At 47.7% G+C, this 23,318-nt stretch overlaps 1 protein-coding gene across 5 annotated transcripts; it reads right to left on the bottom strand.

Annotated features, from left to right (window-relative positions):
* Positions 1-8,180: 8,180 nt before the first annotated feature.
* On the bottom strand, positions 8,181-23,069 carry PNLIPRP1 (pancreatic lipase related protein 1). 5 transcript variants are annotated; one of them, XM_023629283.2, is made up of 13 exons: positions 22,916-23,069; positions 22,736-22,784; positions 22,001-22,155; positions 21,373-21,498; positions 20,263-20,397; positions 18,855-18,963; positions 17,004-17,123; positions 16,787-16,906; positions 15,176-15,294; positions 14,158-14,287; positions 12,111-12,219; positions 11,373-11,540; positions 8,181-8,378 (listed from the first exon to the last, which is right to left on the bottom strand). In XM_023629283.2, the coding sequence occupies exons 2-13, from the start codon at positions 22,782-22,784 to the stop codon at positions 8,297-8,299; spliced, it is 1,422 nt and encodes a 473-aa protein (XP_023485051.1). In that variant the 5' UTR covers positions 22,916-23,069; the 3' UTR covers positions 8,181-8,296. The 5 variants fall into 5 exon arrangements, with proteins under 5 accessions (XP_023485051.1, XP_070116570.1, XP_070116572.1 ...); XM_070260451.1 differs by lacking the exon at positions 8,181-8,378 and adding an exon at positions 9,043-9,164 and having other exon boundaries at positions 22,916-22,982; XM_070260469.1 differs by lacking the exon at positions 17,004-17,123 and having other exon boundaries at positions 8,260-8,378; positions 22,916-22,982.
* Positions 23,070-23,318: the final 249 nt, after the last annotated feature.

Genomic DNA, 23,318 nt, shown 5'->3' on the forward strand with positions numbered 1-23,318 from the left:
GGGAGGTCTAAAGACTTGCGGCACAGTGTGTGTCTGTGTATGGGTGTGAAGACGCGCACCTCATTTGCTTTGGGGGTTGGATGGGTGGAGAGCAGCTCTCCAAAAACCCTAGACAGAGAAGAAAAATGAATGCAGCCCTGTTGAGCGAGAAGCTCAAAAGAATAAAATGAACACTGTTCAAGTATACCTTTGTTTAGAAAAAATACTGTCTATTTTAAAGGCATTTCTGAGCCGCCTCGACGGTAGTTTGACCTGGAGATGGGAAGGTGGAGGGGTTTCCTTCACAGCTGTGAGGGGCGCCTGGGTGAATAGCCAGGTGCCGCCCGGCCATTCTTTAAATTGACGGATAATTTTGATACACCAAAGTACAAGAATCTTAAGTTTAAGCTTAGTACATTCTAATGAGTTTTGACAAATGTATACTCCTACGTATATGCCCCAGATCAAGATATGAAACATTTCCAGCAGCAGAAGTTTCTCTCATGAGCCTTCCACCCACAACACTGCTCTGAATTCTATCACCAGGTGAGTTGGGTCTGTTCTAGAATTGCATATAAATGAATTTGTGCAGTATGTGCTCCTGAGTGGCTTGCTTATTACACGCAACACATTTTTGAGATTCATCCATGTTGTTACATGTGGCAGAAGTTGGTTCCTTTTTATTGCCGTGTCATATTTATATATTTCTGTGTGAATATATCAGAGTTGGTTTATCCATTCTGCGTTGGTGGACATATGGGTTCTTTCCAGTTTGGGAATATTATGGCTGCTGCTGCTAGGAACATTCTAGTCTAATACAAGTTTTCTGGTGGACATATGCACTCATTTCTCTCAGGTTTATATGCAGGAGTCTAATGCAGGAGTAGCATTGCCGAGTCCTGGAGTTCCTGCATACTTAGCTTTAGGAGATGTTGCCAAACATTTTGCCAAAGTGATTGCACTTGTGTGAACTCCCACTGGCAGTTTGGTGAGAGTTCGAGTTGCTCCACGTTCCACTCTTGCCGTTTGACCAATACCAGAAGCACTGAGGTTGACAGCAATTTCCTGGAGGTTTCAAATTATAGAAGAAGGACCTCTTTATAAATGGAATTCCTTTCTGAGAGCTCTGAGGCTGGAGGTGAGCAGTGTGGAGCTGAGGGAAGCCAAGGAATGAACTTCCCTATCTTGAATGGGATTAAGAAGAGTCAAGGTTTGTGGAACTGGCAAAGTGATGATGAAGCCTGAATGAGGCTGCCTGTGCCTCAATGACCCCGAAGCCTGTGTTGGCCCTGAGGATGTCCAGCGGCTGAGGGAGATCAGGTATAGGGCTCCTAAAGGACCCCACTGAGGAGCCTGGAATGGTAATATTAGGCTGAATGGATCCCTAGACACATGGGGTAGTGGTTGCTCATTGCTTTTGGGAAAACCCAAATTCCTTACCATGGCCTTTAGGGCACAGTGTCACCTGGGCCTTGAGTCTCACTCGCTGAACTCCAGACACACTGGCCATGTGTGGTCTCTTGAAAGTGCCCATCTTGGGGTCTTTGCATATTCTATTTCCTCTTCCTGAAACATATACCCTCACTCTTTCCCTCTCTAGGTTGAAGTTATCCCTCAGGGTTCTGCTTAAATGTCACATCCTCAGAGAAGCCTTCCTCGATGCTCAAAGCCAAACCAGACCTTTCTTTACAGCTATCATCATCTTTATTTTTTCTTTCGTAGAATGCATCCCAATTGGTAATTATATTTCAGTGATTAGTTTAGATCTTGCCTTGATGGCAGGGTCAAGGTCTGCATAATCACTTCTGTGTTTCCTGAGCTTAGCACAGTGCCTGGCAGATACCAGGTGATCAAAAAACATTTGCTGGATGAAGGAATGGGACGTTGGAAGCTAACGATTTGTTGGGTTGGTGAGCTGGATGACGTCCACATCTCTCGTGCCTTCTCCTCCCTGCTCTGTGCCCTGGGGACTGCCTCTATGGACTGCCTCCCTGGGCTACTTGCCCTTGGCCTTCTGGTTGGGTTGAGCCAATGGGAGAGGGTTTTGGATTGTGTTAGTTCTTTGGATTTTAGTTTTGCCACCCATACTAATAGCAGCCAACCTATTCTGTAACTTTATTGTAGTTTTTGCCAAAGGTTTGATAAGGCACTTTCAGATAACCTGTGGGTTCCATCATCCATGCTCTCCTGGTTCCAGCCACAGTTTGTGGGTCCCATCATCCATGCTTTCCTGGTTCCAGCACAGATTCGTCAAGGAATCAGGGAACCCTTCTCGCCTGGGTGGCCAGTGGTATTTCATCTGGTCAACAGCTGGCCCAGAGGGCAGAGCTGGAAAGTGTGGGGAGGCTTCTAGTTTGTTTAGGCAGGAAGCGACTCTTGTTATTGCCAGGTCACCAGGCTCTGTTCTAAATGCCAGGGGCAGGTTATGGTCACCTCTGTTCTCAAGGGACTCACTGAGGCAAATTTGCTCAATATAAGGAAAAATTTTCCAAAGATTAGAATCATTGGAAAATAGAATAGGGCTTTGCTCCTGGGGGGTGAGCCCCCAGCCCCATTTGGATGACATTACAACTTGAACAGAGGTTGACAGAGGTCAACCGTCAGGTAAGGGTTGACTTAGGTGGTCTGCATCTAAGGTCGTTTTCAAATCAGGAATCCTACAAGAAATTCTGGAAACTGCAGCCTAGAGAAAGAACGCCATCTTTCTATTCAAGAAAGAGTCACCTCGAAGGAGCACACCACCCGTACCCCCCTTTGAAATAGCATAAGAAATCACCCAAGAGGTGACAATGCCCAAGGTAATGAGAAAAAAGCTGAACAAACACATCTGGAGAGTACAGTCTCAAGAACAAGTGTGGGGGCCATGGGAGAGAGTTGAATATGAGAAAGGAATAGGTGGTCTTGGTTTAAAAGGTGTCCTGAGAGAAATGACAGAGACCAAATTATAGCTCTTGCATCTGTAAAATGCTCAAGAAATAGAGTGCCTTGTTTAGTCCCATTTACAGCTGAGACAACAGAAGCTCTGAAAAGCTTAGTTTAAGGGTGAGTGGAAGAGCAGGCCGTGATCTCAGAGCCTCCTTCTCTAGTGCTTTCTCCTTCTTTAGGTCTCAGTTTGCTGACCTATAAAGTAGGTGGACTCTTGGCCAATTTGGGAACGTTGTCCCTGCACCAAGCTGCCCTCCTAGGAGGGCTGAGCACCCCTGCTACAGTCACCAGTGGTTGAGGGCAGACCCACTGGTGCAGTACAAAGCCTGCCTGGTCTCTCTGGCAGGGTGACCCAAGGCAGGCCAGTGGGGTCCCACACTGCCTCCCACTTGCCTGCCCATGGCAGGGCCAGCTCGGCTCCCCTCTCCTCTCTCGAGCACCAAGAAGGCCTGAGGTTCTGCCAGCTATCTGCCCTGGGAAGGAAGGGAAGGCCAGCATCTGTGGGAAAAGTCCTTCACTGGCCACATGTTGGCAGGTGACAAGGTTAGGGCTTGGGGCAGCCCTGCCAGCTGGCACAGCAGCTGCCTAGGGGAGAGGGGTGGCTTGGGTCCTCCTCCTGCACCCTGAGACCTGTTGAGACCTGTTTGTTCCTCACCTTCAACACCTGTTTTGTCTGTTTTCCTCTCCATTCGCCCTGCCCTTGCCCCCAAGCGGCTGACCTCTCCTCTCTAGGCCACTGCATCCCCCTCCATGTCAGCCTCCCCGACAGCTTCCTCCCAGCTTTAATCCTGTGGGTGCCTCCTTGATGCCCTCAGGTGTGTGTCTCGCCTGTTTGTTCTCTCATTCACATTCTTTTTTATGTGGCTGCAATGTGCTGGATGCTCTTCCAGCCCTGAAGGTACAACAGTGAAAAGAACGTCCTCCTTTCCTACCCTCATGGCACTGATGGTCGCATGGGGCACAGGCACTGATTGCCTACACAGAAATACATAATTACAGATGATCAAAAGCACTGCGGGGCTGGCCCCGTGGCATAGTGGTTAAGTTTGGCACACTCTGCTTTGGTAGTCTGGGTTTGAGGGTTCGGATCCTGGGTGCAGACCTAAGCCACTTGTTGGCCATGCTCTGGAGTGACCCACATATAAAGTGGAGGAAGATTGGCACAGCTGTTAGCTCAGGGCTAATCTTCCTCAGGAAAAAAAAAAAGCGCATTGAGAAGGGCTTTACCTAAAGAGAATAACTTAGGGTTATTGGGTGGAGAGGGGTCAGGATTTAGGAGGACTCCGAACTCCTAAGCCAGGCGTGCAAGTCTGGCCACTGTTAGGGGTTCAATTTTGTCCCCCCAAAAAGATATGTTGGTATTCTAACCCCCAGGTCCTCAGAATATGATCGTATTTGGAAACAGGGTCTTAACAGAGGTAAAATGAGGTCATTGGAGTGAGTCCTAAACCAGTAAGACTGGTGTCCTTATAAAAAGGGGAAATTTGGACACAGTCACACACACAGGGAGAATGCCATGTGAATATGTAGGAAGAGATCAAGGTGATGCATCTACAAGCCAAGAAATGGCAAAGATTGCCAGCAACCACCAAAAAGAAGAGGCCTGGAACAGATTCTCCCTTACAGCCCTCAGAAGAAACCAACACCTTGGACTTCCAGCCTCCAGAACTGTGAGAGAAAAAAATTCTATTGTTTCAGACACTCAGTCTGCAGTACTTGGTTTCGGCAGCTGGAGCAAACCAATCTGGCCACCGTGTGGCCTCTGCCCAGCTTCATTTCTGCCGCTCCCTCAATGCCTTCCCTCCCTATAACTGCTTAGATAGAAGGACTCACAGTTCTGAAATGAACCTGCTTTTTCACTGTTCTGTGCTTCTGCACCCGTGGTTCCCCCTGCCAAGGATGTCACCTGCGTCTCCAGTCCCCTGAGGTCCCCACCCCCGGAGGCTCATTCCTCCTCCGTCCCTCTCTGCTCTTCCCAGCCACATTTTCTCCTCCATTCCAGGTCCTGCGGCAAACTCTCTGCTCTCTGAGAGCTGTGACGCTGGATATCTCTTCCACGTTTTCAGCCCCAGATCACACTCTGCAAGGCTTCTCAGACCTGAGTAAATACGTGGACGTCATCCTTTCTAAAAATCTCACAACCCCCTGGCACATTCCCATTAACCTCATTTTATTCCACATCAACTCAGGAAACACAACTCTTACTGCAAGTTACCACAACGAAGAGAAAACTTTGTTTCTTTAACTGGTTAAAAAAATGTGTTATCATTAAAATGAAAACACAAAATTAATAAATTCTCAGAGAAGAGTGCGCCTGGCACCCTGGGAGCCGAAGACTCCTGTCTGAGCATCATGGCGAAGCTTCATGGGCTGCGTTGTGAGAGTCCCCTGAGGGCTTTTAAAAAATGCCTGGGCCTGGGATTGTTCTTGAATTGCTCAGGGTGGGGCCTGGGGTTTCCGTTTTCTTTTTTTTAAGCTCCTAGGTGATCTGGTTTGTAGCCAGGATGGAGCACACCTGGCTCTCCTAGAGCATGTCTTGGCTAGTCCCTTGAGTCCTGGCTGCCCCGGGGGCAGGGCCAGCCTCATGCATGTTCAGGTGCATATACAGGGCCTGAGTTGGGTGGGCACAAAGCCAACCTTAACAAGCACTGCTGTGGGTTCAGGGACCCAATGCTCCTCGTGCCCTTTGATAGCTTTGGGTCTGGCGCCAGACTGTGGCCACACTCCTTAGGGTACCTTCTGCATCTTACCAGGCTGACTTAGGATAGAGCCATCTGTTCCGTTGTGCTGTTGATTCTCTTGCTAGAGCCTTAAGACAACAATCCCAGGAAGGCAGGGCCAAGATGTTGCCTCCTTTTTACAGATGAGAGAGCTGAGGCCCAGAGAGATGGACACCCCTTGCCCAAGGCCAACTAGCTTGCCTGTTATTCTGACCCCTAACTCAGTGCCTTCTTCACTGTCTCCAACGAGGCTGAATGTCTTACTGAGCTTTATGTTAATAAACTGAGTATGCATAGGGCATATTGTCATTGCTCCAAAGACTATCTGAGCATTCTGAACAATGCACCACCTTTGTTATTCAAAAAACAAAAACAAAGCCCCGTCAAACTGGCTCTGTGCAACCCCAGACATCTAGAAATTTGACCAGGTTTGGCCAGGGTCATACAGACACTACAAGTGTACCCCAGAGTGACCAGAGAGAGCCCCAAACTCCCCATGTCCCCCGGATGGTGTGTTTGGGTCGTGGACCTATGGGGCTGAGCTTCACCTCCCCAGCAGTGTCAGGAACCACATGCTCAATAGCCACCCTGAGAAGGAGCCGAGGTCTGTGGCAGTGATCTTGGAACCTGCTGTCCTCTGGGTTCCCTGGAGTTTTCTCCAGCTGCATTATCTGACAAAAGGACATATGTTTGAGGAAAGGAATGCAGGAGGAGAGAACAGAGGGCTGGCCCTGCTCCAGCTCCAGTCTCCATTGGCTGCCTCCCCTGGCCCTGGAGCATATGGCCACCACTGCACCTGTGGTCAAGACCTGGGTCACACGGTCTTGTGCCTCAGCTGAGGGCTTGTGGTGCCACCACCGGCCTTGGGGAGCCTCCCCAACTGACCTCCTCCCTCCGTGGGTGCACACTTTTCTCAGTTTCCTCCCTGTTTTAAATCATTTTTCCAAGTCAGCAGCCCTATCTGTTAGTCTGGGGAGCACATGAGACAGGCTGTCCTAGACCAGTGAGAAGGGCTTACCCATGGCCACAGTCCTGCCCTCTCCATTGTATCTTGGTTCCACTCACTGCCCTCATATGGTCCTCTCACCTCTTGCCTGGATAGCTGCAGGGGCATCCTCCTCCTGGCTGGCCTCCCAGCCTGCAGTCTCAGCAGGTCATCTTCCTGCAAGCCTGAGCCTAGAACCAACGCCTCTGTGGAGCCTTCCCCATCTTGCTCCTCCCTCCCCTGGGCCACCCTATCCTGGGACATACCTTGATCTTCGTACCTTCAGGCAGCATGGTGGAGTATATTTACCTGTGGGGCTCTCTACTACTGTGCACGCCTCGAAGACTGACTTGAAGTCTCCTCTTTCCTCCCACTCCGGGGCCTGGCGCAGAGCTGGCGTTTGGTAGTGTCTGCAGAATCCACATTCCATTGATTGAGCTCTTTTGCCAACATGGTGCTGCTTGCCCAGAGTGTGGGCTCATGCTGGGCAAAACTGAGACAAAGGGGCCTCAGCCCTGGGCCCCGTTCTCTCCTGCTCAGTACCCCCCTACCCTCGTCATTGCCACTGTCTGTTTATTGAGTGCTCACCCTGTGCCCTTCACTGTGAGGCCCTGATTGCAGTCGCTCCTTAATCCTCACCACAACATCTGCTTTCAAGAACAAACTGGAGTCTACTCATACTCAATCTTGACACTCAATAGTAGCTTGACTTGCTACCAATGGTTAAAAGCAGAAGCTGGGGCACCAAAAATGCCGTGATGGGATATGAGGCCTGGTGACCAAGAAGGGAAACACTCAGGGGAGGCGGTGACCTTTCTGGTCCTACACAGTCCCAGGAGGATAATCATGGGAAAGTCTGGGCCGCCTTGAAGAACACCCTGTCCTTCCAGGTGAAGAATGCCTGTGTAGGTGGGGCCCATGGTGAGGTCTGATTGGCTGAGGGCTTCCCAGCGGCCCCAGCGAAAGGGAGGACAGAAAAATCCCCCTCAGCAGGGGCCTGCATTGGACACTCCTCTCAAAAGCCATCCCTTTGACCCTGCCTCAGTGCCCGGCCCCTGCCCTGGGATGGTGCCTGCTGGCAGGCAAAGAGAGGGCTCTGAGGCAGCCGCAGCCCAGAGCCGGTGGGGGCTAGAAGCCTGTCTGTGCTCCACAAATGTGCCCACCACAGTCTCTGGATGCTGTAGCCCCAGATACCTCATCAAGACCTAGGACCATGCGGTGGTTCCCTCACAACAAAACCTACCACCACCTAGAGGCCAAGTCACAGCCTGGCCTTTCCATGACCCCTCAAGGTGACAGCAGAGTCGGGGAGGAGCCTGGAGGAGTCAGGGCCCCAACCCTCAGTCCTGACAGGACACTGACTCACTCTGTGCTGGAACAGCTAACTGCCCCCTCTGGGCCTCAGTTTCCTCACCTGTAAGATGAGGGGTGGGGCTAAAGGCTCTGCTGAGGCCTCCTGAATGCCCACCCCGTCAGCTGGGGAGAAGACAGTGGGCATGAGGGCCAAGGAAGCCGGGAAAAAGGGGAGAGTGGTCAGAAGTCAAGGGCAGCAAACCCAAACACATGGAAATGCTGAGGACATTTTTAAATGTTCAATTCCCTAAGGTCCCCACAGGGGGCAGCTGACATCAGTGACAGACGCTGTGAGGATTAGATGCAGCAGTGGACTTTATTGTCAGCACAGCCACTATACTGTGCCTGGGGTTTGGCAGGGCAGGAGAGTGAGCAGAACGTCTTCTCTCACGGTATCTTCGCTACAGAAGCTGTACCTGTGGGGAAAAATGAGTGTTTTTTAAGTGTTGGGCATCCTTACACAGGCCGTTTGAATTGTTAGGCAAAGGTCATTGCTGATTTACAATTCAAAGGAATGAGGGAAGCCCTAGGGATGTAGCTTCAGTTACTGGAGCACTGGCTGCCTGGGGCTTCCAGCGTGACAGGTATCTTGGCCCTACGAGGTTGGCCCTTGCTCAGAAGTGGCCCCTGGTCCCTGGGTCCTGCATCCCACAGGACTGTGGGCTCCGCGTGGCAGTGCCTCACTGCTCTCCTTCCCCACAAGGGCGTGCGGGCCCTCCATGAACACAGTGGATTGGTTAATGATGAGCTCACGCTTGGCTCAGCCACGCTGGGGACCTGACTGAACATGACAGCAGCTGCAGCACATTCAGCTCTTGCTGGCTGCTGGCAACAACACTGATTCACTTGTGTGAACTTCATCCTCCCAACATATGTGAGAGGAGGTATTATGAGTCCTACATTACGGGAAGAAACTGAGGCACAGAGGGCTCTCAGTTAATAAATGGTTAATAAAAAGAACCAAAATGCAAACACAGGTCTATCTGATACCATAGGCCACATTTTCTCGGGGGGGGGGTGTGGGGGGGTCACACTTCAAGCCTTCCAGGCCTGGCATCAGGGACCTGGCACTCCCCTTGGGCTCCCGCCTTCCAGCAGTAACATGGTCTGGTTACTTGAGGCTCTGAGCATTGATGTCTTCACTTGTAGAAGAGGTCACGTCTCCATCCCATGACTGCTGAGAATCCCATGTCAATAATACACTATCTCATGATAATAAATGTAAAAAAAGCTTTACAATTAATAGAAAAACAACGCAGATGTAAGTGGTTATCATTATGGTTCTTCCAAGAAACACAGGCTTCTGGGGCCTCACTGCCTTTGAGCTCTGAAGCTTTGCCCTGTTTCCTCTCTCATCTTCCCCATTTCCTCTTTTGTATTTTGTCCTTCCTCGAGCCCTAACCCTGTCTCCAATCATATTCCCAGTCCTCTGCACCTTGAGCCCTGCCGTCAGCGCCTGCTCTTCCCCTGCCCCTAACTCTAAGCCCTTGCCCCTGCTCGGCCCTTCCCAGTAGAAATCCCTCATCCTGAGGGATGCTTTGGGGCCCCTCCCCTCCATCACTGTCCCCCCGGCCCTCTGCCTTCCTCCTCCAGCCTGGGCACTCTCTTTGGGTCCCTCACGGTCACTTTTTTATTCTGTCATTTGACCTTTCACATGAACCGTAAGTCTAATTTTTCTCAACAGCTAAATTGTAAACTCCTTGAGAGCAGACTGTCTTTGCATCCCCCACTATGTGCCAGGCACACAAGAGGTACTTGATAAAGTCAGAGAGGAAGGACGAAGGTTGGGGAGGGTGGGAGAAATGAAGAGGGGACAGCTACATTTCTCTTTCGATACCATGTCATTAGTGGGAATTCTAGTCAGCAGTCTCCTTAGTAGGACTTGAAATCCCAATGACGTGTCTAAAATAATTTCAAGGGACCTGAGAAGAAGTTGGACCAAAATCTTGATTTTCTTTAGCCTCCCAATAATTATTATTATTTTTTTAAATGTTACTTACTGGCTGTTTTCCTAACAGCAAAATATTTGGATAGTTTGATGAATTCAGCTTTTTTACTCCCCAAGCTAGCTTGTGAGGGTTGATGCTGGTTTTGCTCTTCCTATATTTTAAAAATCTGATGTCCATCATCTAGCTTCTCTTAAGATAGATTTCCTCTGGGTCAACAGGCAAGGGAAGCTGCACTCAGGCTGCTGGATGGTTCAGATGGCAGCTGATGGAATCAGGGCCTGGAGGGGGCTCAAGTACATTCCGTTCCGTTTCTAGAAAGTACAGGGAGCCATTGCCTTTCCTCAGAAAACCTGGAAGGGGGGACACCCTGGCTGATTTGGTCTTATATTTGTTTTTCTTCTTTAAACCTACCTGTGAGCAAGTTGGCCTCATGTTTTTAAGATTCCAATGATACCACCTTCTTCTGACAAGTTTTTAACCACACAGTCCCAGGACCCAGGCCATGGGTCCACTTCCTAACGGGGCCCTGGGGAACTGACATTGGAGGCCTGGTGTCCTCTGATGGGGGCGGGCAGGGGAGGCCTTGGCTTCGCCTCCAGCCTGCACAGGGCTCCTCACCAGCCTCCTCAGTGCTGTGCTCCAGCTGAGAGGACCTTCTTGTTCTGCGGACCACCTGGCTGGGCCAGCTCCTCTGTCCTCCCTGACTCACGGGTTAGGGAGGACTCACGGGGGTCATCCAGCCTGATGAGACGTGGCCGTGAAGTCTACCAGTCAACCCTCCTTGTCTGGGGAAGTGACATTTCCTAGGGCCCAAGTTTAGTGACCACACCAAACCTCCCAAAACTCAAGACCATCAGTGGCTGAGAGCTCAGGATCCCCCTCCTGCAAAGTCATACCAGGAGTGTCCAGCTGGCCAGACTTGGGGTCTGAGCTTTGGGGGACAGTTGCTCTGCCCCTGTCAGGTTACTACCCCCACTTCCTGCCAGCTGCCACAGCGAGGACATCATGGGTCAGGATGAAGATTCCACAAGCATTGCTACCTCAGCTCCCTCTTGTCCTAACTCAAATTGTATATCTTTTGCTAATTGATTTCTTTTTCCTTCTATTACCCTGAAAGTTCTCTGATCTTCCCCTTTGTGAAATGTAGCCACTCTCTAGCACATACTTATGACCTAATACCCTTCAGAAACTATTTCTTGTTTCTCTTTCTTATTTGTCCTCCTCAGTTTCCTTGAAGGCAGGGTCATATCTTCTGTACTCCCCAGATGCTGCTGAGAACACCCACTAGAAATGTTTTATGCTCTCTGTCAGGTTTTTGTTTGCCTGAGCAGAAAGGGCCCCAGATGGGTAGATTTTCTTGGCTTTTCTAGCTGAACCATAACTGACTTTCTGGGGTAAGTTTCCATTATAAACATGAATCTCTACAAGCATCCTTAGGCATAAGCCAGCAAAGATACATACCCTGTCTTCTCCTCTCCCTTCTGCACAGTGATCTTGGCTGCACCCACTCTGGGGAGGGTTGGGTTCACCACGTTGTTATTCCAAAGAAACTTGACTTTCTCAATTGTTCCGACATCGAGTTCTGCGTCAAACTCACTGGAATGGGTGGAGCCTGGTTGGATAATGCCCCTTGACATAGAGAAATAGAAACATTTTCATTCATAGAAACCAGTTCTAATGACCATATAAGCCTATGTCACTCTTTTCTACTCTACATTAATGAGATTATTTTTCCAAATTAATTCTCAAATCAAGGATGAAGAAATGGAAAAGCCAACTATATGGCAACCTCAAACTATTATTTAAATATTGTTTCCTCAAACTCAAGTTAATTTCTCCTCAAAACTTTCTTATAAAAAACTATCTAATTTCTTCATATCATTTTTTATTCTGGAAGAATTATTGTACAGTATCAACTTACCCACTTAGTTTAACACAACAAGCAAGTGTTACTATGCTAATCAGAAAACATGATACCTGGGGTAATATTAGATTTATTTTCTGAAAATTTGATCTATTGAGAAAGAACTAAATGCCTGGATTTATAATACAGAAAAGAAAAAATTGTTGGCAGAAGTCTGAAATTAACTTCAATACATAAAGTAAATAATTTAAAATCCATTGATAAAGAGCATTTTAGCGCGTGGACTTGAAGGCCAAGTGTATCATTGAGATGTGGCGCTAAAAAGGGAAATCCACCTGAAGACATCATACTGGTGAGTGTTTCCCTTATTTCCAAACAAAGCAACTTTGACTTGACCGGTGACCGTTCTTCCAGACAGTGTTATGGAAATCCCGTATCTCCAGCCTGCAAAGGGGATAGAAAAGAGTTCAGTTTATTCATGCACAAAATAGTTGGCACAAATCTCAGATTCCTGTCCCTGTCCCTTACACTGAGGGATCAAAGTATAAGGAATTCTACATGTTAATCTACAACTCAAACTAGGCCATAAGGAGAAATATGTTTCCAGCAGAGTGCTCTCCTCGATCTGTACTGTCCAGTAAAGGGGCCACTAACCACCTGGGGCTGCTTAAATTTCAATCCAAATTAAATAGAATTAAAAATTAATTCCTCAGTTTTACTAGCCACATTTCAGGTGCTAAATTGCCACAAGTGGCTAATGGCTTCTGTATTGGACAACACAAAACATTTCCATCACTGCAGAAAGTTCTATTGGACAGCTCTGCTCTAGAATGACAGTTTGATGAGTTAAAGCAAAAAGAGAAGGAACAAGGGCTTGTCCCCACATTTGCCAATGTAGCTCGGGAGTGCTATACTGTGACAACCTCGAGGGCAGGGTCTGTGTCTTATCTCTGCATCCTCAGGGCCCTGGGCAGTCTCCAGCACAGAGCAGGGCTCAGCTGTTACCGAGATTTATACCTGGAGTGATGTCTCAGTGCCCACGAGCACACACATAAACAACCACACACTCACATACACATAAACACTCACACAAACATAAATACACATATGCACACGCACAAACATTCACACATATATACACATACACATTCTCACACCCACCCATGTACTCAAATACGTGCATAAACACGCACACACATCCTTTGCATAACTCCACTCATCTTTCACACCCTGAGAGACATTGCCCTCGCCCTTCCTTCTGGACAGGGCCAGGTTGTCTGTCCCACAATGCCACGGCAGCAACCTGCCAAATCCAGCACACTCCTAGCTACTGTCTCAGCTTCCACCTTCTCTGCTGGATTATAAATTTCACGTGTCAAGTGTCTTGTTCATCCCTGCATCTCCAGTGTCTAGCTAGTCTGTGGTCCATAAATAAATGCTGGTTGAGGAATGAATATATGGGTTTTGAATGTTTAATTTGTTGTTGTTAAAATATGGGCAAGAATTTCACGTGTCACTACATCAGTGGAAGGATTGATTAACTGACGTTTTTTCTTAAAAAATGTATATAGTGATGGAAATGTTCTATATCTTGATTGGAGAGATGGTTCCACGACTGTTCATTTATCAAAACTCATAGAACTATACACTAAAAGAGTCAATTTCGCTGCATACAAATTATACTTCAATAAACCTAACTTAAAAAACTATGTAAGGCATGTATTATATTTATGTATTTATAGGAACATAGTCTCTTTTTTTACAAAAGACTTTTCTGCAACATCTTAGGGAACTATCATAGGGCAGGTTGACACACACTGGCCCAATCAAGCCTTGTCCTTACCCTGCATCCTAGCCATTAAGCACATCTTTGAGAGAACTCACCGCTTCCTGATTCCCACCAACCCAAGAGGCAGCCCAGCATCAGGGTCTCATGGACAAGGCAGGGGAGATGAAGAGACTGGAGTTGGACATCTTAAGGAGCCCAGCCCAGCAAAGAGCTAGTACTGAATAAATGTTTGCTGAATGAATAGAAGAGCAGGTGCCTATGATACAGTCTTAACAATGAAAAGAACAATGAACTGTGGAGCAGTAAAAATTCAGGGGAGATGGCCATAGATATGTAAATTGCTATTATTCCATTAGTTTCCATTCTGTTGGCTTCCACTCATTTCATGCCATAGAAATAAAATGGAAGAAGTGCAGACTCTTTCTAAAATCCTCGATTGAGTCTTAAATGGGATAGTTTGGGTGGATGTGTCCTTTCTCTAAAATGACCAAAATGTGCCCATAAATATTTCAGGTTAGAGACAAGCCCTTCATTTATGATAGAAACTAAACTAACTTTCTTTTCCTGGGAGGAAAAGTCAAAGTACAACTTACGGGCAAAACTGTTGGAATCTCCTGTGTTCAGGAAGAATTTCTGCTGCTCCTCGCTTGTTTTGCCGGCGAATTTATCAGCATAGTGGCCCATCTGCGGGCACCCTGCATCTGGACAGGGGAAGCACTTGTTCTAATGAGAAGAGAGAGATCAGGCTGTAAGGTGTGAATTTGTCTTTTTATGATCCATCCACCTGGGGGAGCAATTTTCCTACAGTCTGCCTCCTCATTTGTAACAGGAAAGGGCTTAGAAAACAGATAATCTGTAAATTACCTTCAACCAGGACAGGGTTCCAAGCCTGATGCAAGTCACAGTGGAATCACTTGGGGACCTTTAGAAAATACTAACGCCTGGGCCCCAGGGTAGATCAATGATACTTCCCGTGGAGTGATGCGCTGGTGAACGATTAACAGCCAACTCTGGGACCTAAAGCCCTGATTGTTGCGTTTACCAATTTTGGTGGTGCAAATATTCTGACTGTCACTTCAAACATGATGTCACTGAATACGGAGTTAGGAAGAGATGCTCACAGTGGCTCTCATGAGCAGGAGCGGGCAGGCTCTGTACCATTTCCTCCATCTCTCCCCTTGTTGCCAGCTACATAAGGAACAAACTCCCAGCCGGATATATAAAACCCCAGCATCCACCTTTCATTCTCTCGCGTGTATAAATTCTTCTCACACATTCTTCTATTCATGCTCTGCCCTTCTCTTCCTTCTAAATTCTACAATTTACAAGGCAGATTCAAATGTTGCCTCCTACAGGAAGCCTTTCTAGACGAGTGAATTGACCGCTCTTCTCTCTGATTTCCCAGAGTTTTCCTCACCCACGTGACTCATCTAGATTTTTAGCCACCTCCTGCCTAAATTTTTTTTTGTTTCACTCCTCAGGACCGTGAACTCTGAGAGGCAATGCAAAACAAGTAGGGGATGGTCAGAAACTGGTGAGAGGGTACTGCAAATCCCAAACACAGCAGGACAATAGTCCCGCAGTGGGACTCAAGGTGGAAAAATAGCTTACAGATTCAAAGGCCCTGTAGGAATCGCAAGGGTATGCAGCAAACCCGTCAGGACTGAGGATGCTCTCCGAGTAATATTTGTAGCTTCTCAGATGATTGCAAGCCACAAAGTCCCGGGTTCCTGGGGAAAGAAATGAGCAAGTCTGCATAGGTGGTTGGGGGGCTGTGACAACTTCTCTTCTTTTCTCTTTCCAAGTAGGGTGGTTCCAAAGGGGATCCTCTTCTCAGAAATTTAAGATAAATCCAAAATCCAGACACAATAATGACAGTTAATATATAGAGAGTGCTTTCTGTGTGCAGGACAATGTTCTGAGCACTTTGCATGTATTGTCCCTGTAATCCTTATTTTCCCTAGGAGATGGGTACCACACCATCTTTAATTACAGAAAGATGTGCAGATCACAGCCTCAGATTTCAGATTACAGCCACTAAGTGGCAGAGCTGAGAATTAAACCCAAGCCCGTGCCTCTGAGCTCTCTGCCATCCTGTGTCCCAGGCACAGGCTCCAAGACATGACACGATGTGACATGACCTCCCATGCATGACAAAACCAGGGCAAGGACATTTTCATGCTGTGTTTAGGCAAATAAAAAGGAGGGTTGAAGAGCTTTAGGTGGCTTTATATGAGCATCCCTTTTACTCTCATAGTGTCTCCTCCTTCTTACAATTTTCCCTGTCCCCTACAACTCCCGCCAAGAGACAGATGTCACAGCACACCTTCCAGACCTCGCCTGAACATGCTTGGCCACTACTGATGGAGAGTTTAGGCTACCTCGTCCACGCAAACCCTCATAAGGCTGTAAAAGACAAACACATAAATACTCATCTTTAATATCTACTTCGACGGTGTCCATACTTGCCAAGCCATTTTGATTAAATTCAATAAAAATCTTTGCTCATTAGATTTGATCAGATCACAGAGGGTTTTAACTTGTGTGGTGCCAAATGAGTTTGGATGAAAATTTCACCTGTCCGTTGTCCTCTTGACCTTATTAGATACAGAGTCAGAGCTTTATCTGAAGGATACCCTTTATCCCAGGTGTGCTCCATCAATGATAAAGACTAACCACCTCGAATAGCACAGTCTGCATTCTAACCTTCCTTACCTGTGATTGCTTCTCATTCCCGACCCAGCATGGAGGAGTGGTGACTCTCACTGTGCCAATGGCTTTGCCATGAAATGACTGGGAACATTCTCACTTTGTCTACATCCGTAGACAAAACAAAACTAAACTAAACTAAAACCAGTTACGTAAGCTTGACCATATCGCTGACACCCAAGGGAGAATTGGCAGAAAAATTCTCTTAGAGTCAGGCTATTTACTTCTAGAGTATTTCCTTTCTTTGTTAGGTACCAATTGATCGTTGGAGTTATAGCTCTAAGTAACACTTCTGTAATTCTTTGTTGCTTGTACACTCACAACAATGTTTTGAGAAAGTACAAAATCAGTAGAGCTGGGATACAACAAATGATATGTTATATTTTTCAGAAATAGGGTCTACAAGGGGCATGTATGTTCATAAAGAGCAGCGTGTTTTCATTGTTAAGATTCACCGTGGGAAGGTGCTGCTCGCCCCAGGGAAGTGAGGCCCCTGCTCTGCTCTGGCTTTACCTGCCCAGATGCCATCTAGGTCCACGATCTGCGACAGGGCATTCTTCTCGCATCCTGGCATCTCCTCTCCTCCATTTGGGAAGAAGTCCAGGTGACCCATCTGCTGCTTCGTTCCAAAACCTAAATGTTTGAAAGCACAGTGAGCTTTTTCTAATTCGGGGCTTTCCTGGTGAAAACCCAATCAACGTGCTCACAGCTGGAGCATGATGCGGCTCACCCAGGAATGGGATCAGAGGAGCTGCATCCGTGTGAATCACATCAACAAAGACAGCATCAGAGGGATCGAGTCGAACCTCCTCAGGAGTACCCTGGAAACTTGCTTCTACAGGATCCAACCCTAAAAGAGATGGCCAGTGCTGCAGATAATAGGCCTGGCTGTGGGTGCCAGCAGGACAGAAGTGTACAGCTGCCCAGGCTGTGCATTGCCCAACTCAAGGAACACTATACCCTGGTGTTATGCCGTTCCATGGCTCTGGGTATTGAATATGGGGACATAGAGTCTCAACGTTGCTCATTACAAGAGGGCTCCAGTGGCATGGATAGAAAAGGGCAGAGAAGCAAAGAAATTTAGATTTTATTTGAGCAAGGATTTTTTTTTCCACATCAGATTATCCTTTGTATATTTTTCTTCTTCAATATTCTCTTTCTCTTTCCAAGTTTGAAGAAAAAAGGGGCCAAATAGTATGGTATCATAATTAAGAACACAGATGCTGGGGCCAGCCTGGTGGCATAGAGGTTAAGTTTGCATGCTCTACTTTGGTGGCCTGAGGTTCATGTGTTCACATCCCGGGCACGGACCTACACACCACTCATCATGCCATGCTGTGGTGGCATCCCATAAACAAAATAGAGGAATATTGGCAAGGATGTTAGCTCAGGGCCAATCTTCCTCACCAAAAAAAAAAAAAAAGAAAGAAAGAAAGAAAGAAAGAAAGAAAAGAAACACCTTTCTCTGCTTTAAAAAAAAAGAGAACACAGATGTTGGGACTAGGCTGCCTAGCTCCAAATGCCTACTCAGCAAGTTGCATGACCTTGGGCAAGTCACTTGACCTTTTTGTGTCTCGGTTTTACCATTTATAAAATGGGAGTAATAATATGGTTATAATAAGATAAAATGAGATAATATATGTAGCATTTAGCACCGTGCCTGGCACATGCCATAGGCATATAAGTAAAATATTAGCTAATATTGTTTCCTCCTGACTATATTTCCTTCTTGCAGGTCTCCTGGATTTGTCAATAGTTTTTTGAAGGTCTGATCACAACGCTGAAAAGGCATGAGCATAACTGTGTGTTGAAAATAAAAGGGAGAGTTCTTGTCAGGGTAGAGACTGGCTTGAGTCCAATGACGGCAGACCTGGGTTTGAATCAAGTTCCATCACTGATGAGTCGTGTCACCTTGGGCAAGGTATTGCTTTCCTGAGCCTGTTCCTTCAGTTCTGAGGATTAAATGAGAAAATGTGAAGCACCGTGCACAATATTCGGAATCAGTAGGCACTTAATCTATGCTTACTATAATAATTAAATTAGCATTGTTGTGATTATATTATATGGATATATTTCGTTGCTGTTGTTGTAATTTAAAGGCTTTGCTTGGCCTAAAAGGATACTTTTTGGTGTGATGGTGGCTGGGTTTCTTCCCCCAGCAGGGGCAATGGAAGCATAATTTTCATGTTCTACTCTGCCCTTGATTTCAGAAGGAAGGGGGAAAGGAATGGCAATATGGATCCTTCTTAATTATGTTTGCACACCTGCCTCACTCTGCATTTTCCTGGGTGTCCAGTCCTGCTGAGCAGCCCACGCCACCAGCAAGCTGGGATCTAGAGCGGAGGGATGGGATGGAGGAGGAAGAAGCGAAGGGAAGCAAAGGAGAATGAAGCCAGCACCTCCCCCGCCACAAAAACGGGCTTCTTGGTGGCTTCCTAAAATGTTCTGTGCAGGTTCCAACCAGCTCTGCCACAGCCAAGGGGACCGTCTCCTTCGGGCCAGCTCTGAGCTGGGCTGCAGCCTTGTACCACCTTGTGGGGTTACTGGGAACGAAAGCTGGTGCCCCGCCTCTCCGCCTTACCTGTAATCCTGCCCAGGCCTGGAGTCCTGCTCCCTGCCTCTCCAGCCACGTGGGCTCCCAGGCTGTGGCCGATGAGGTGGACTTGGGAAGGCGAGTAGCTGTAGTTGGCCTGGAGAGGGGAGATTGTGTTTTCAGGACATTTTCGTGCTGTGGTTTTTGTAACATGCAAACCTAGTGTTGTTACTCCTTTGCTGAAAACCTTCTCTGGCTCTCACTGTCCTTAGGATCAAGCCCAAACTCATTAAGAGAATCTCAGAGCTTTCTTAACACCTATTTTTTCTAGACTCTTCTCTAGCCAAACTCTTTGTGGAACTGTCAGCCCCTCATATACATCGTATTCTCTCACCTCTGGGCCTGATTTGAACTTCTCTTCTTGTTGTCCATACCCTAACCACTTGCCCAGCTCACGTCTACACAGCCTAGCCATCAGCCCTACGCCCGCCCCATGTGGATCAGCTGCCCTTCATGTGCTCCCATAAAGCGCTGGTCTCCCCACGCCATCAGAACCCTGATCACACTCTGCTGTCTTCGCAAGTCTTCACTGGAAGCTCCTCCAAGGCCTGGGACCTCATCCATCCTCTTGACCTCCTGCACAGTTCCTGACACTGCCTGCTGTATTCATCCCAAATATCGGATGGACAAGTAAAGGACATAGAGCTGTGAAGTGTTCACCCACGTGTCCTCATTTATTGGTCTCTAGTGCCTCTCGTATAAAGACCATGGTTTTGATTTCCGCACGAATGCAGAAGTAGTTAGAACCAATCGGTTCTTTTGTAGACCCTTTAACATAAGACAAAAATAGCGGGGGCTTTATCTGGAATAGAAAATAGTCGTGAAAAATTAGTGACTTAACTGAAAGAATTGGTGACTTTAAGAATTAGTTAAAATGAAACCGGGGCAGGAAAAAACAGCTGAATCGATTGTGGCAAAAGAAATTCCCCAATTGCACAATTGTCCTGTTGCCAATTGCACAATTACCAATTGCACATACTGCCTTTGCTTCCACTTGGCTGTCCAGGCGATGCCGTGTTTTGCCCCAAACAGAGACCGCCTGATGCAGTTGAGGGGCCTTGGAGCTAGATGGTCTCGGGCCCAAAAGACGACTCTTGTATTCAGCTGCTCTATCATTTTTTGGGCAAACTAGTTAACCTTCCTGGGCCCCAGTTTTCTTATCTGCCAGTTGAAGATGGTAATAAAATCATCTTACTCCCAAGTGTTAGTTATTGTTGTTTTTCCTTTCACTGGTGTGTCGCTACTAAGGTGAATTTCAGAGTTTTAGAAGTAGGACTCGGAGAAATATCAATTCTTTCTATTTCTTCTCTACATAGATAACGTCCAGCTGCATCTTTACCCAGCGGAGACCAGTGGGCACTGTTTGCCTCCTCGGCAGCCCAGCCGGCCGACTCACCGAGAGCATGCCAAGCATCTGGGCCACCTGGGCGCCCACCACGCGCACGTTGTTGGCGGCCTGCGTGTAGGTGGTCTGGGAGCCTTTCTTCCAGTCCACGCAGATGCAGTTCACCTCCTCCACCTTGAACATGTTCTGAGGTTGGAGAGACACCACGGGGTGATCACGAGGGCACGGGAAACCACATCCAACCAGAGCTCAGAAATCGTCGCCAACACTTACTACTGGCCCTTCTTCTGTTTTTCTCTAGCTAGGGCTCCCAGATAAACTAGACTTTGTTAGGAATCTTGTTGTTATCCCTCAGGGTGAATGCTATGAGAAAGGCAAACGGATTCCCTCTCTAGCTTGTAGATTAGTTAAAAGCTGGCCACTGTCTGGTTTTCTTCCACCAGATTCAAAAAGGTTGATTAGGCTGGTGGAAGCAATCGCATCATTAGAAAAGCCCTATTTTGAAAAGAAAAGGTCTCAAGAGCAATCTCTGGTGGCCAAGGTCTAAATGACCTTGTAGGTTTGACCACTAGGGGTCCTTTCAGCCTCTTGGCAATGCCACTGATTACTGGGCTGGCCTTCACCCCAGTCCCTGGGCATTTACTAAATTTTAAGGTGGGAGAGAAGTGTCACTCTTTTTTTTTTTTTTTTTTGCTGAGTAAGATTCACCCTAAGCTAACATCTGCTGCCAGTCTTCTGTTTTCTTTTTTCATGAGAGCCGCCACCACAGCATGGCCACTGACAGGCAAGTGGTGTAGGTCTGTTCCTGGAAAACAAACCAAAGCCACCAAAGTGGCACACATCTAACTTAACCACTAGGCCACCTGGGCTGGCCCTGTCACTATTTTTACAATCGGGATAGCATAGTATTTCATGGGGGAAATACACACTGCAGGCATTTGAAAAGTAACGCTTCCCTGATTTAAAAGAGATAGAAGAATTCTGAAAGGAAAACTTCTTCCTGGATGCCAAAGGAGCTGACGTATCCTTAGAAGTTCTACCAGGGAAGACATATAACCAGCTTGAGTTGAAAATGGAGCATTTAAAATCCACTTAGAACTTTCACATATATGATATTAACATGTGTGATACACACAGAGATGGACTGGAACCTGCCCCTACCTTGCACATATCCAGCAGCCAGCTCTCATCTCCCTTGTCTATGAAGCCATGGATGATGAACCGAGTCTTCTTGTCTGCTTGAAAATTTGATGCCTCAACCGTTGATGGATCAGAGGGAAGGAGACTCTGTGACAAATGCGGAGCGGTTGCATGTTTTTGCAGCCCCGCCAGTCAGGCCTGTCTCTCCCTTCCCCACCTCCGCCTGTCTCAATGCCATGACCTCTCACAGCTTAGCATAAAAGCCACCTCTTCCAGGAAGCCCACCCTGACCTCCCTTTCCCTGCCCCATCTCCCTAAGTTAGGAATCACTACCTCCACTGGGGCTGGAGTGTGGCTTGCAGTCTTACGTTCCATAGGGTACTTTTAGATGGTACGTTCTTTGCTGCAGACCAGAATTACAAAGCCAGCTAGAGGTTCTGGCAAATGTGAACCATTCATTCATTCAAGACAGTGTTTTACTGAAAACCTATTCTGTCCAGGTGTGGCTAGGCCTGGGGGGCAGCTGAAGGGATGGCGTGGGGCAGAGCGTGGTGGAGAAGGAGGGTACAGAGATAAGGAACTCCTGGTCTGCAGGGTGGGCACAGTCCCTCACCTGGTTTTAATGACATGAACACGACAGAGGTCTCACCTGAAAGGTGTCTGGGTTCTCATTGGTGTAGAGCAGGAAGCGGGTGCCAATCCTCTCAGGGCTCCAGGGCAGAACATTCAGGGGCCTGATCGCAGTGCCAGCCCAGGGCTCAGAGTCAGAAAAGCACCCAACATGATCATAGCAAATCTCCTTTCCTAGAGAGAAAGGACGATTCTGCTGGAGAATTAGCTCCTGAGGCTGGGGTCTGGGACCTCACTGCTGCTCAGGCCTGGTCACTCCCCTGCCTGAGGACAGTCTGATGACCATGCAGACACCCTGCCTCTGCCCCACCCACTCTCTTCTTGTCACCAGTGCCCACCTTCTGATCTGGGACCCGTCCCATTGAATCCCACAGAGACGCCGATGGTGCCTTAGAACCATCCTTAAAATTTCTGTGTCTCATCCCCAGCTCTTTAGATACATTTATTTGACTAATGTGATACCCGGCACTGATAAGCCTATGTGTTAATCCAGGCAGGCGTTTAGTGCTTTCACTGGGAGAGTCAGGCCTAAATCTCCCTGGGCATGAAGGCAGGCTGTTGGGGAGATGCTCTGAAGCGGGTCCCCCTCAAACCACCTCCTCTCCCAGGCAGAGTGTCAGTCCCCCCCACCTCTCTCTGGAACCTCAGGGTTGTCTGGAACTGCAGAAGCCCCGCCATGGCCAAGGCTGTCTCTGGCCAGTGCTGAGATGTTGGGTTTAAGCCCTTCCCAAGGGGCGGGCGTGATGTTTCTTACCTTTGGCTGCTCCCAGCAGGAAAAGCACGATTGTCCAGATGTTCCCCATCTGCAATAAATTCAGACATTCTCATCCTCACTACGCGTTACCAGAGCAATGAGCCAAGACTCTCAGGAATCCAAGGCTGCTCCCCTCGCCTCTCCTTCACAGCTGGTGGGAGGAGGGCAAAGGCAACTTACCCGGTCAGATGTTCCAGGCGTCCCCTCCCTCTGAATCAAGTGTCCAGGCCATTGTTATATACTCAAGCCTTATCATTTGGACGCTGCTTCAGGGAAACAGCAGGTGATAATAGGACATGCTGTGTGCACTTAACGTTTTAATCTACACAAATACACAAAACAAGGTTGGCAATGGTGGTCTAAGCCTCCCACAAGTCTGGGAAGATGAAAGAAGGCTTGATTCAAAGAGGATGAAGAGTCTCTAACTTTGTATCCGTGTAGCTGTGCAGGGAAATGTGAGCCGAGTGGGCCCCACTTTCCAATTTTCTGTTTCATCACCAAGTAGTTGACCAGTCCCGATAAGGAGACGGCAGCGAACTCTAATAATGGAGGAGAGAATTTTTCACTTAGAATAGATGGAAAT

The sequence above is a fragment of the Equus caballus genome, chromosome 1 (genome assembly GCF_041296265.1).
Source record: "Equus caballus isolate H_3958 breed thoroughbred chromosome 1, TB-T2T, whole genome shotgun sequence".
In the NCBI taxonomy this organism is placed as follows: Eukaryota; Metazoa; Chordata; class Mammalia; order Perissodactyla; family Equidae; genus Equus; species Equus caballus.